Here is a 13,640-nt window from a genome sequence, read left to right on the forward strand (position 1 = left end):
CAACCACGTCACGGGGGGGGTGGGCGGGGGGGGGGAGAGAAAGTGCTGAGTCACAAGGCAGCTCTTTCACTTCCTGCTCTGAACATCATCATGGAAATTTCTGCCTCGGCAGGGCTCCCTCTCTGGGAAACGGCGCTGCTTCCCCCCCCCCCCCCCACACACACCCGGTGCTCCATGCTTTGGGTCTGGGTGCAGGAAAGCCACCTGGTCCATAAGCAAGACCATCGGTTGCCTATGGGCTGCTGGGAAACCTGTCCTCCTCACACGGCGGCGTCCGACAGCCGAAGGGTCTCCGTCCTGGCTAGAGAAAAGGACCGCCCAGAATCCCTCGGGCCAGTGGGGGGGGGGGAAGAGGGGTTGGCAGGCCTGAGGCCGACTGGCTCAGTCCAGGGCTCTGGTGGGTACACTGACTCCAATGCAAAGCATTGCTCTGTGAATCCTTCACTAGTGGATCTGGCTAACGAACGCCGTTGCTAACTCCATCTCACAGGGACCCCAAATTCCTCACCCTTTCATACAGAGGCTGGCAACGGCGACCTTCTAGATCTTCCTGTCCTGCAAACTCCCCCCGCCCAAGTGATGGAGATCAAAAGCATTTGGAGGGCTGGGGGGGGGGCTGTCTATCTATCCCTGTGCACCAGAGGAGCTCTGCTGATCTCTGAACATCCTTCCACCCCCTCCAAGACCTCTGGCCAAAAGAGTCCCTCAGAAAAGGATCCCATCATCCACCAGGAGCTGCCATCAACATAAAGCTCTCTAAATCGGCACATTCCTCTATCTGCACAATGTTTCATGAAGCCCGGGCCTCCAGAAGCCCTCTTGCTTCCATGCAAGTGAACCACCACCTTCTAGCTCTGAAACAGAGCCAGGCACTCTGAAAGCAACATCTAAGCTAACGTCAGCAAACTCTGCCTTGAAAGGAGTCAAAAGAGGGAGTCCGGTGAAAGTGCAAACGGATTGCTTTGCCTCAAAACACAACACACACACACACACACATACAAAAGTGGAAGCAACCATTCTGGAGCTGCGCCGCTGGACTTTCTGTACACATTCCTCTGGTGCGGAAACCACAGGGCTGAGGAGGACACAAGCGGTAAGCAAGCCGGGTCCCTCCGAACAGTGGCACCTAGAGCCTTGCTCTGAGGGTGCCACTGCGTGGAAGAAGCACGCAAAGACCCACGGGGCAGGCTTCTTTTTTAAAGGGGTGGAAGATGCAAGCCGAGTGTGCTCCTGAGCCCGTAGCGTCATTTTAAGCCAGCAGCCTCCTGCTCTCCTCCAGACTGGATTTCTAAACTACTGCACAAGACACAGGGCTGAAGATCTGGGGGGCAAAAGGGATGACAGGAGGGGTCAGGGCCCCATGTTCAAGCTGACCCCTCGTGCGCCGTCGCTTTACAAGAACCTGCAGATAACGCCGTCCTGACAGGGGGAAACAGGTCCATGGTGTTTCTGCCGCACACAAGGCAGCAAGATCCACCGTGAAGGTGAAGCAACCTGGAAGTGGACAGAACCGCTTTTTATACTGCTCAAAAGTGGGGCTGGGGGGGGGGGAGGAGAAATGGGCTCATCAGATTTGGCAGACGCAGCAAGAAGGAGGCCCTCACCTACGCTCAGAGCGCCCAGCCGCCCAGCCAATCCAGCAACCCCAGGGAGGGAAGGGTTCACAGCAACCCGTCCACTGAGCCTTAGCTACCGGCTGAGACCCCCAACAGCCAAGGCCACCTCTGAGGAGTCTTGGATCGGGCCAGCTGCAGAGCTAGCCACCAAACTCTTCCACAGCCCTTTGCACCGTGACTGGACGTCTGGATTCGGGAAGGCAGGCGCTGGAGGCTGGACCAGCAGCCCACCAAGCACCTCTCAACGCAGGATGACAGTCCTCTTCAGAAAAGGGCAAAGAGCATTCAAATCCTCTCCCTCAAGAGGTTTGTGTACACATGCTTCATCGTCCTCTGCTATTTACACAGGAAACCACACACAATCCATTCTCTTCTGGAGAAGAGCGGCGGAGGTTTGGCTCCAGAGGTACATGACAAGAAGCAGGAGACCACTGGGTCCCCCCCCCTTCTGAAAGCAACAGTGCTGAGCCACTGTGTTACATACACAAAAGCAGTCATTTTAAGGGGGGGGCGGGGCGGGGCAGGGGGAAGGTGTTTGGTGACCTGTTCTTTGTTACCCCCTTTCCCCCTGCGCCCAGAGGGCCCTTCCTCTCCTTCCATCTCATGGGCATCTGTGCCTCTTTTGCCACATCACCGCCCACACTCCCTTCCTGTTGCTGCGCTGCTGTGAAGTCAGCCCTCTCCTCCGGGGGTCCCTTCCCCCACGTGTGCCCCCCCTCTCCCCTTCCGTCTGACACGGGATGCTGTGGCCCTGAGCCCTGACCTCCTTCCTCCCCTTCTCTCTCTCTCTCTCCCCCCAGGGACGCTGTTTCCCACCCTTCTGGGAACTTACAGCTCTTCATTCCTGGCCCGCTCTCCTGCAGCAAGCCTCCTCCCCTCCCAAGACAGTCATGTCAACCAACTTAACCTCTGAGCGGCAACCCGGCAGCAAAGACTTTCAGATGCCAAGCAACCCTCGCAACTCTCAGACCATGTATCAGGACCTGCTTGGATTTCAAGATGCAACACGAGAAGGGAAACCCTCTCCAGAGGACAAGGCCAGCCGCCCCTCTGCCGCCCCCCTTGAGCCCAAGGCCGGTGTGGTCTCTCTGCCTCTCGGGCAGGGCTCCCCCCCCCAACCCAGAGTTCAGGGCCCCGCCTAGCCAAGGTCTTCCACCCATCAGAAAACGAGAGCCAGGCTTTTCTGGCGGGGCAGCGCTCAGCCTTTTTCCTCTTGTGACTCACCATCCCACATCCCAGAATCCTTTGCACCAGTTCCCTTGGATCTTCAAAAAGACTGCTGGCTCTTGGGTGGGGTGGAAAGCTTCTGTCCCTCCTCCCTCCTGGCTGCTGGAGCGAGAGTGAAAGAGAGCGACGACAGAGTAAGAGCGAGAGAGAAAGAGCGAGAGAGAAAGAGAGATGGGGAGAGAGACAGAGAGGAAGAGAGAGCAAGAGCGAGAGCGGAAGAGGAAGTGGAGTCAGGGAGACATGGGGAAGGGGGGGGAACAGGAGCTGGCACATATCTGCGGAAAAGCTCTCACCCTGCCCACAGGCTCACAGGAGGAGGAGACCTGCTGCGCTCCCTCGGCCCAGCCTGGCCACCTGGCAGACCGCCTTTCCCGCTGCCCTGTGCTAGGGAGCAACCCCCCCCCCAACCCCTGCCAAGGACTAGCAGCGCTTCTTGGGCAGAGCTGGGGGGGGGAGCTGATGGGATGGTTTCGAAGGGTTCTGCTGCCACAGGCATCCCCGGGATCATGCCTGAAGACAACACACCCACAGATACAACCCCCTACACACACACACACCCTGGGAAGGGCTGCAGGATTCTGCTGACAGCAACACTGCAGGGGAAGAGGTCTGCCCCCACCCCACTGAGACTCAGCTCTCCCTGATTCCCCACCTCCTCCCACCCGAGGAATCAAACAGCTCAACGCTCTGGAAAGCACCTCCTTTCCACAGACTCCAGCGGGTGGGTGGGGTGTGTGACGGGGGGGGGGGAACGAAGAGGTCCACATGAAGGCATCGCCTTTGCGGGACATGTCCCGCCACCAGGAAGGAGACCGCTTCAGCAACACCAGTGAACAGCAAGGGACACTTTCTCAGTCATCAGAGATGGGGGTGGGCGGGGGGGGGCATCCGATTAACAAGCCACCCCTATGGCTCCCTCCGGGAAGTAGCCACACACATCTATCCTTGGTTCTAGGTCTTCTTCTCCCCCCCCCAGCTCTGTCTAAAGGGGAGCCGCCCCTGGAGTCGCTTTCACAGGGAGCCCGGAAAGAAAGCAGTGGACAACTGCAGATGCAGAGAAAAACGCTGCTTGACCCTCAAGGCCACCAAGCAAGCGCCCTCGCCCTCTCAGAGGCAGAGGCAGGAGAGAATTCCTCCTCCTGACCTGGAAGTGGGTCTGGAGAGGTTGGGGGGGGGGGAGAGAAAGGACTCCCGATGACCTGAACCCACCAGGGAAGGAGCTGCAGAGCTGAGCCCCAAGCAGCGCCTCTGACCGCTGGCGAAAGGAAAAAGGGACCCTGCCTCAGGCCGTGGGCCCCCCCTCCCATTGCCCTTCTCTGAAAGGCAACTCAAGGGGCCTGCCGGCAAGCGGGGTGGGCGGGCAGGGCCGACAGCTGCACTCTCGGCCACTCTCTCTCTCAGGGTGGATGTCGGGGAAAGCGCCCAGAGGGCTCGAGGGGCACCGTCCAGGAACAACTCCCCCAGGGAGAACCAGGCTGCCTTCAAGGCCCACGTCCTGCATTCGTGCAGAGCACACGGGGAACCCCCCCCCCTTTGCCTGAGGCCCTGGGGCAAGAAACGCCTCCTGGGATTCGGGGTGCGGTGGGGTGGGGTGGGAGAAACCTCCCCCAGGAATTGCCCACAGGACGGGGGAGGAGTGCCAGGGAGAACCAGAGCCCGGCCTAGCCACTGTGGCTAAGGCTGCTGCAAGGACCCCGCCAGCAGCTACGCCAGGCCACATGACACACCCACCACTTTTGTCTTCCTGGCGAGTCTTGAACACACGCTGAAGTAGACTAAGCCCTGTTCTTGGCCCCCTCCTCGCACCAAGACCCCTGGCAGGGAGCGGAGAGCTGGACCGAGCGGAAAGCCCGGCCCTTTTCTAATCAAGAGGGAGGCCAGGCCCGCTGGAGGAGGCCCAACGGCTCCCGGGTACTTGTCCGTCTGGGCGACCCTGCCTTCTGGTGTTCCCCCGCCTATGCTTGACAAAAATCAAAAAGATCACCCTCTCCTTCAAGGACCCCCCCCCCCACAGCTTTCTTCTCTGATGGGATCCAGACTCCCACCTGGGGATCTGGCAGTTCTCTTCATGACCAGAGCACCTCCTCCTCCTCCTCCTCCTTCTCCGCGTCCTTCGAGAGCGACTCGGTCCTAAGCCGTCCCTCCAGCCCCAAACTCCTGCTTCGACCCTCACGTAGAGAAGCAATGAAGGCGTCACTGCCGGCTGAGCCTGCCTCTGCTCTGGAAACTCTGGCAGGCTGCCTCCACGTCCCTTCGGGCTCACCAACCTGCATTTTCACCTCAGGTGAGTAAGAGCCCCCCCCCGCTAATAGCTGGGCAGGGAGGACGCCCTCGGCTCTTCATTCCCCCGCCCTCACAAACCAGAGAGACTCTTCATTCCCACTCTCCTCCCTCTACTCTTCTCCAACTTCACTGCTTCTGTTTTAAGGGGGGGGGGGGAAGAAACCATTTCTTTTAGCCTATGCTGTGAAGGACACACTATGGATTTCCATCCTGCACACGTCCAACCCTGCACCCCTCCTCTCCCTCTCTCTCAGCCCTTCCTCCCTTGCCATTGCCAGGAGTAGGAAAAGCGGAAGACTGGCCTGCAGGCACAGGGTGAAAACATCCATCCGCCGCTCAGCGAAACAAAACGCTCCCCCAGGTGCAGGAGGCGAGGGAGGACCGGTGCGGCGAAGGGCCCACAAAAAAGGCCCGGGGACGCCCGGGGGGGGGGGCTTTCTCTACTCTCGCTTCCCTTGTCCTTCCGGAGGGACAGCCGTGCCAACAAGGGGAAGGCACAGCAGCCCAGCCCCCGTGGAAATGGTGTCGCCGTTCCTCCCACCCTCCCGCTTTTGGGCAGGCAGCTCCCAGAAGCCAGTCTGCTTTGGCCCAGAAACGTAGCAAGGGGTGGCGAGCACCCGATCTTACCTGGGTGAGGCCGGGAGAGGAGGCATGTCCGGGTGGCGTTGCTGCGAGGGCTGGGTGCCCTTTGCTTATTTCATGTGCAGAGTAAGGGGAGGGGGCAGGAGGGCCTGGCTGTCTCGCCACCTGGGTCACCTGTGAGGAGATAAACTGTTAGTCAAACCAAAGATGAGTCCCTCTGCCGCCTCTGGGAACACTTAGGCACCACACAAACCTCACAATAGACTTCTGATTTCCTGGGAATACACACAAAGACACCACTCACCACACCTCTTCAGCCTAAAGGGGAAACGGAGGTGAGCAGGGACCACCGGAGGAAAAACTAAACTGCCCAAACTGCTTCTCACGGTTGCTCTCACGCCGCCACTCTTCAGGGTAAGGGGCGTCTCCTTCTGTCAAAGGTGGGCGGCGCCTGTCCATCCCAAACCGATCCACCTCTGTGTCTGGGATATCCTTGGCACTGTAGTCCCCCCCAGAACCCACATTGTTTTGGCCGAGAACCTCAGTGACAAGTGGAAGGACATAAAATCCCTGCAATTCAAGCCTTACTTCTTTTAACCAATTTGAATCCCGCTTCCCCATCTGTAAATCATACATTTCCTGAACAAGGTCCCAGGGGTAGCAATTTTCTGACGTTAAATCATTCCCTTCCCGTTCGGAGCTTCCCGAAGGCTTCCTAGGATGAAGGGGGATCCCTAGAGTCAGATGGAGGAAGGAATGGGAAGTTTCTCATTCCCTGAAACAGCCATGGCACGGTCTCAGGTGATAATGTTATCGGAGATCCACAGCATAACGTGCGTCAACTGGATTTCAGCTGCTGTGTGATCACATGCTTATCTTTAAAGAGGCTGGTAGATGATTTGCGACCGCAGTACTTGGTACAGTAGACCATGCATTTTGTCTCCAAAAGGGGAACACGGCTGTCACAAGTTAGCAAAATGTTACGTAAATAAATAATTAAATAATGTAAGTGGTCATGGAGACCACCTAGGTATCCACCTAAGTAAACATCAGTGAGATCTCAGAGCCTTGCTCCTGAAGGAAGAGTGTGATCCTTCAGGAATAGGTGTATCTCCCTTCTGTTCTCCGACAAAATGGCTGTCTGGGGGAAGTGCTTCTTGTTTCCTCAATTCACACCCTGTCCTTTTGGCCTCCCTAAAACAGCAGGCAGTTGCTAGACAGGCTGAGTGGCCGCACAAAAAGTGGGGGGTCTCGCTGTTCCGTCTTGGAATCCTTCACGCAGGTGGCTTCTCTGTTCTCCCCTGGAACTGGTTTTAGTGGCCCTTGAAATGTCACGACCACGGAAGCTAGAAAAGGAACAGTGGGACGGGCTCGGCTCAACAGGGAAGACCAAAGCAGTCTCAAGGCCCAGAGTCATCAAGGGTCTTCCCTTCCCCAAGGCTCAGGGGTCACAGAACTGTGGGGCCGGACATGACCCCACCTGCTGGGGCCTCTGCTAACTACCTTGAGGGGAAAGGGAAGAGGGACGCCAGCTGTCCGTCCCTCTCCACACTCCCAGCTAAGCGCATGCACAAAGGCCTGGCGCCCCTGCTTCATAAGCACCAGCACTTTTGGCTGGGAAAGAAAAACCTCTATTTGGTTAAGGGATGCACTGGCTGCGGGGGGGGGGGGGGAAAGAGTGCTGGCTGAGATGAAGGCCCAGGGCGAAAGGGCTCTTCTGGGAGAACCCAGGTGGACCAGAGTCCCCGGTCAAGGTGGTCCCCCCGCACTCTGAGGCAGGAAACAGGAGGGCAGCCACTCAACCCCACCAGCCCAGAAGCTCTTGACTCCCATTTCAGCCAAGGCCAATTAACACTTGGGCTCCAGCGGCTGCACGCTTGATGCCTTCGGAAGGGAGGCGCCTCCAGCAAACGTGACTCAAGCACTGAGCGCAAAGCTCATGTCTCTTTGATCAGAAATTATTCAGTTTGCAAAACAAGAGAGAGTGATGCCGAGGAGAAGCCAGCCAGTATTCTGCAACGCAGGTTTTCCTCCGCCTTGCCACAGCACAGGATCCTGGTGACGCGGTGAGAAGCCGCTACCACCTCAGTTTGGCCTTGCGTCCGTTTGCCTCCAGCATCGCTTTAGCAACAACGGCCCATGCCCTGGGCAGGATTGCCGGGGACCATCCTGCTGCTTGATTCCAATGGCATCAGCCTTTTTAAATGAGCAAGCCATTCAATCTACTTGATTCTTCACGGCTGTAGCAGATTGTCCGCTGCGGGTGCTCCGGCCAAGACCTGCTCCTCCTGTAGCCCAATCCACCGACTGTGACTTCAGGCTTCCAAACAAAGGCGAGGGAGGACAGGGAAGAGCTTCCCCGCTCGTAGAGGAGGGCACTCAAGCACCAGGGCCCATCCCGCCGATTTCCACAGGCTTTCCAAAGGCAGCCAGGCAGCGCCCGGGGGCCGATATGGAACTGGAAGGGCGCTGCCTTCTCTGGAGACACCTTCCACAGCCACACCTTTATTGTAAGCAGGAGAAGCCTCCCCCTAAATGTTACCTGCCAGAAAGGCCACATTTTAGGAAAGAGGTAGGACACCACAGTGCCTCGGATGCTCTCGGAACGCAAGGCCGTGCTTCCTCCGTTCCCACCGAGGTGCCCCTTGCCGGTGGGTCTTGTAGTTTGGCTTCACACTCCTTCCCACAAATGCTGACCCTCTGCAGCACATCTGGCTCTTCTTAAATTACGGTGATTCCTCATTCAATGAACCCCTCCGCAAAGGCACACGCTTCCCCACGTCACCAAAACAGGAGACAAGAAACAAAAGCAAAGAACAGCTGATGACCCCCCCAGGAAAGAACACCCCTCCTCCTGAGGACTCTGGACACAAGTCCCACTCCAATCCCAGATATGCTTCCACACAAGCAGGTCCCATTCAGTGCCAGCAACTCACTTCAAAACAAGCTGCAGCTTTCTAGTCCGTTATCTGACAGACTAACCCTGTATCTGGCCACAGGCGGCAAAACAAAACCCCGCCTGCCAGTGGTTTCGGATTATAGGCTTAATGGGGTTTTTAAATCTTTTTTCCCCTTGGTAACTTAAACCAATCCATTCTGAAGCGACGAGACACCCTAGCGTAATTCAGAACATCCAATAAAAATAAACCTTATTCTTGGCAATCAGAGCTGCTCTCTAGCAAAGGGTCCCTCGCCCTGCCGGGAAGCGAACAGCCCTCTTTGCAAAAGTCAGCTGATGTCCCGCAGCTTCGGCCCCACCGCAGAATGGACCGGCCTCCTGACCCACATCGCGAGAAAAACCACAACATGGTAGAGCAGCTAATCCTTCCTAATCTCTTTTCTGGAGGATTCCCTTCATTGTGGGAAAATCCCTCGAAAAACAGAACAACTCATGGGTGTGAAACCTCTGGGCATCCCACCAATGGCCACGACGGGTACCGCCAGGCAGGGCGCATTCAGGCGAGGGACGGCACAGCCGTGGTGTGAGGAATCGGGCTCTTGCGTTGCAGCCAGAAAACCAGGAACTCAGTAACATAAGGAAGAGAGGGGACGGTGGGGGCAGCCCCTCTTCTCAGCCAGTCCTCCCCATCTCCCACTAGTCTCCCCAGGGGTGTCACCTGAGCCCTCGGCTCTAGCAGTACCACTGCTCACACACAGAGGCTGTTCACAGGGAGGGGACCGTGCTCAGCTGTGCCCGGGTGGGTGGACGAGGGGGGCCAGCCTACCAGCCTCTGACCATACACTCCAGCCTTTCCTACTGCTTCCTGCAGTCCCAAAGGGTGCCACCCGTTGATGTATCTCGCTGCCCAGGAGGCTGCAGCTTTCAATCTGCTTTTAAATGTTTTGAACTGCTGTACATTTTTTTTTTAAAAAAAGAATGGCATCCATGAATATGTCATAAAATAAACAACTGAACCAAAATCTGGCAGTCCCTTCAATTCTTGCCTTCACAGTAAGGGCTTAATTTCTGTTTATAGCACATCCTGCAGCGACTCTTGCAAGTGTGAAATGACTTTAAATTCTGTTCCCATGTGGCCTTTGGGGCATGAAAATGCCTGGTGGCAGGGTTTAACCCCATCCCTGCCCTTTCTTTTAAGAGTTCACGCCAAGCAGCCGCCTTGGCTTAGCTACAGAACCGCACACAGGAAGTCTCTGCAAAAACCTGAGGAGGGAAAGGGCATGAACGGGCCCGCCCTCTGATGCAAAAGCTCCGTTGTTGGGGAAGCCACACTTCAAATGCTCTTTTTATTTGTTACAAAATGTACAACTGCTTCAATAAAATGGGGATTTTTTTTTTCATGAAAGCAGTGACGCAGGCCCCCAAAGGAGATCTGGAGCCTGGACGTTTTCCACAAGGCAGCCCCACCCCCCACCCCCGGGCTCTGCCAACTCATCCCAGAGTCACCTGCCAGGCTGGCCTGCCAAAGCCCACAGCAGGCCACAGGAGGTGACCGGAGTCGCACGGAAAGAACGGGAGCGCTTAGCACCCCTACCCACTGATACTTACAGTGCTGTACACAGCCGAGACGGTGGGGGTGAAGATCCGATCCTCCAGGGGCGGCTGCACGGGTCCCCGGGGGATTCTAAGGAGCAGCCAATTAAGGAAAACACACAAACGAACAAACAGAAACAGAAGGTTGCAGGCAAGGGCGTCTCGGATGAAAGAAACCGGCCCTTTCTTCTAAGGAAATGCTAGCCTCTCCACCAGGAGCAGAGAAGGCGACAAACCATCGCTGTCGCCCCCGCCACCAGGAGCTCACATCTAACAAAAGTAGCTGGGATCATTTTTTTCATTGCTGAGAACATGTTTCTTAGGCAGGAAAAACAAGCCCATGGAGGTTGAATAAACAAGAAAACCATGCTGAGAGTTGCAAGGAAGGAGAACAAGACTATTATGTTTCGCTTCCGGTACAAAAGGGGTAAGCCCTAGAATGCCGGATAGCAAAAAGGAATGTGACACCCACAATGCGGACGGGGGGGGGGGGAAGGAGAGAAGTGGTCCATTTCCTCACTGGCATTTTATGTTCTTAATCCTTTCCCTCACTTAACTGTTCCATTAAAAGCAGTTCTGGGAATGAGAATTCACTTCTTAACAGGCTTACAGTTTTCCTTAAATGAAAGCTGCCATCGATCGGCTGTCCCCCACACACAATTAATTAAAAGTGCTGCTATGATGCAGGATATGCTCTTTACACTTCAGATAAGGAGTGCAAAACAAGAAATTTTTTTATCTCCAATGCCACAGAGGGATGCCAATAAAGGATGTGGGTGCTGTCTGTACTTTTATATTACCAAAGGTACATTCAAGTAGAAGAGTGCTCATGAGCACTCTTCTACGCTGAGGACTTTCTCCCACAAGCTACTGGTTTCCTTCTTAACCTTTCCTGAAAACTCACAAGCAAACTAAGTAAGAGTTTCTGCCAGCCTGCTCCATAAAAAGAGCACATCAGAACAAAAATCACACCTATCACAAAAAGAAAAGGCCAATTTCAAATTGAAAAGAGAGGGGAAATTGTACTCTCTCTTTAAAAAAAAATCCACCTTTTGCCTCAGCATACTATTAGGTCCATTTTAAACTTTTTTCTCAAACAGACTGTTCCCACCAAGAGACCATGTCATGAAACACAGAATCCAGACAGTAAATATCAACTGACAGACATATGTGTCTTTTAAAAATATTAAAATAATATGTCCTATCCAAATGCAAAATGGCTATAAAACTCCCTTCTAAGTATCTCTGAAAACTCATGTAACTCCCATACATATTTTGCTCTATAAATCATAGAGAGAGAAAACGGAAAACCCTTAAGGCATTTCACAAGTCTTGACCACAAAAGTAGTTTTGCCCAGTGCAACCAAGAACTCCCATCCTTTGTCCTGCAAAACAAGGACACGTATTTCTCAAATGCGACTTCTAGGAAAAAGAGCCTCAAAGAACAGACCATGAAAGTTCAGGACCCAAGACGAAACTCCATGGCCACAGAATCCAGGGTGCAAACCCCATACAAGCCGTACATTTAAAGGCTCGGCTGAAGATAACAAAAAGGTCAAGCAGCAGAAGAAGCACAGGACAAGACTGGCAAGCTCACCTCACGCACATGGCTTCAGCTTGGCAACTGAAAAGAGTTTGCCTGGAAAAATCCTCTTCTCTCGAGAAAGCCAAAGACTCCCAGACCCAAGGGCTGAGCATCCCCCACTGAGGGGAGGACCCGGGGTGACTCAGGACGTCTCACATCAGCCCCAGGCCCCCGGGTAAACAAGTCCCTTCCTGACTAAGATACCCACCAACTACTTTTTGAGCACTACAGAGCAGAAATCTGAGCCGAACAACAGGCACATGTCTTAAAAATAAAGCACTCACCATGTGACACATCGCTGCTGCGCAGAAAGCTGGCAAGGACAGAGCAAAGCACGCGTCCGTCTATGTTTTGAAAGAAGGGCACATGATAGTAATAAATAGTGCTTAGTGAGCTTAGTGAGCCAGCAAACAAGCATGGCCAAAGGGGAACGCTCCTGGGCCAACGTGGACCCTCCCCAGGCGGCGTTCTTTAGACAGGCCTATATTTACAGGAGACACAGCCACGCTGGCCACTGCCTGGGTCCCTTGCCCTCCTTCTCTGTCTGAGAGCAATCTCTAAACTCCCAGGCAGTGGCATAAGGTCACCACCAAAACCCACTCAAGCTGCAAGAGAAGCAACACCCTTCACTGTGCGATTCAAACGACAATGACGTCACCAGGCACACAGGAACTATCTTACAACACGGCTCCTGCAGCCGCTGGGAAGAGGGGACCCCAACACGTGACTTTTCGGGTCCATGTCAGAGAGGCGAGGGCTGAATTCTCAAAGACCGACTGGCCAAAAACGGCAGCATCCACAGAACGGCATGGGACTACGAGACAGAGCAACGTGCCCAGGGTGTCCTCGTTCCTTCTGGAATGAGCCTCTGTGACTGACTGCAGAACACAAAAAGCTTCCAGAAATGCCCAGCTCAACCCGCCACGACAAAACGTCCACCAAAACCACAGGTCCGGATCAGGCTCAGCCGGTCAGATTCTGGTCCAGTGACCACAGAGGAATGCCACTGCTCCGTGGAGGCTGCCGGGAGCCGGCCGACGGCCTCTGTGCCGTGGATAAGCAGTGGGACAGAAGCGCAACAGAGGCAGGGTTAGGACACACAAGTCTGGGGATCGACAACCAAAAGGCAGACTGTCCCTGAAAAACTCTTCTGAGCCTCGAGACAGAAATATATGGACTTCCTTTCCTCCCCAGGTGATTTGGGGGGGGGGGAAGAGAGAGAACTACGTACCTCCTGCCTTCCTGCTTCATCTGACTTGTGTGGGTCTTCCCACAGCTGGAGTCCACTGCTCCCCAAAACCCTTCCCAATCACCTTTGTAGACTCCTGAGAGGCAAAGCACAGACTGTCTGGTCTCCTGCACTCCAGCCTCAGCTCAAACGCTGCTCTGCCCCATGTGGGGGCCAGCCCTTCAGTCCCAGATTAGCGGAGCTGGTGGCTTTCTCCGTATTTTGACACTCCCTCGTTACACTGCCTGGCAAAGGGGTGGAACAGCAGGGAGAACAATAGGAGGGCAAGAGTCCTTCCTGATTGGTATTCTAAGCAAGGCATGCCCTTCTTCTAAAAGGGCAAGGGCAGCACCAGCCCACAGGCAGACCAGGCGACCGAGGAGGAGGTTTCGCCAAAGGAAAGCTGCCCATCAGAACTCCCATGGCCACTTTCAGGGGCTGGAAACACCCTTGTGTGTACAATAGGGCTTACTGCATCTAGAGCATCACACACTTTCAGTTCTCTCTCTTGATTTTGCTGAACTGCTGTGAACAAGTTTAGGATGGGTCAAAGAGAAAGTTCACTTCAACCCGGCAGAGTCTTCGGAGGGGTGGGGGAGAAAATCAAGAGTGAAGAACCGGTCCTCA

At 55.0% G+C, this 13,640-nt stretch overlaps 1 protein-coding gene across 15 annotated transcripts in view; it reads right to left on the bottom strand.

Moving 5' to 3' along the window:
* EIF4G3 (eukaryotic translation initiation factor 4 gamma 3) overlaps positions 1–13,640 on the bottom strand; it is a 58,932-nt gene that overhangs the window by 35,459 nt on the left and 9,833 nt on the right. For 11 of the 15 annotated variants that reach the window (XM_078379454.1, XM_072977411.2, XM_078379455.1 and 8 more), the window contains exons 2-4: positions 10,216–10,291; positions 5,754–5,882; positions 2,841–2,945 (exon numbers count right to left, since the gene is read on the bottom strand). In XM_078379454.1, the coding sequence (XP_078235580.1) occupies positions 2,841–2,843 (3 nt within the window). In that variant the 5' untranslated portion in view covers positions 2,844–2,945; positions 5,754–5,882; positions 10,216–10,291. The remainder of the gene's footprint in view (positions 1–2,840; positions 2,946–5,753; positions 5,883–10,215; positions 10,292–13,640) is intronic. The other 4 variants (XM_072977413.2, XM_072977412.2, XM_072977408.2 and 1 more) reach the window with 2 other exon arrangements.

The sequence above is a fragment of the Pogona vitticeps genome, chromosome 7 (genome assembly GCF_051106095.1).
Source record: "Pogona vitticeps strain Pit_001003342236 chromosome 7, PviZW2.1, whole genome shotgun sequence".
In the NCBI taxonomy this organism is placed as follows: Eukaryota; Metazoa; Chordata; class Lepidosauria; order Squamata; family Agamidae; genus Pogona; species Pogona vitticeps.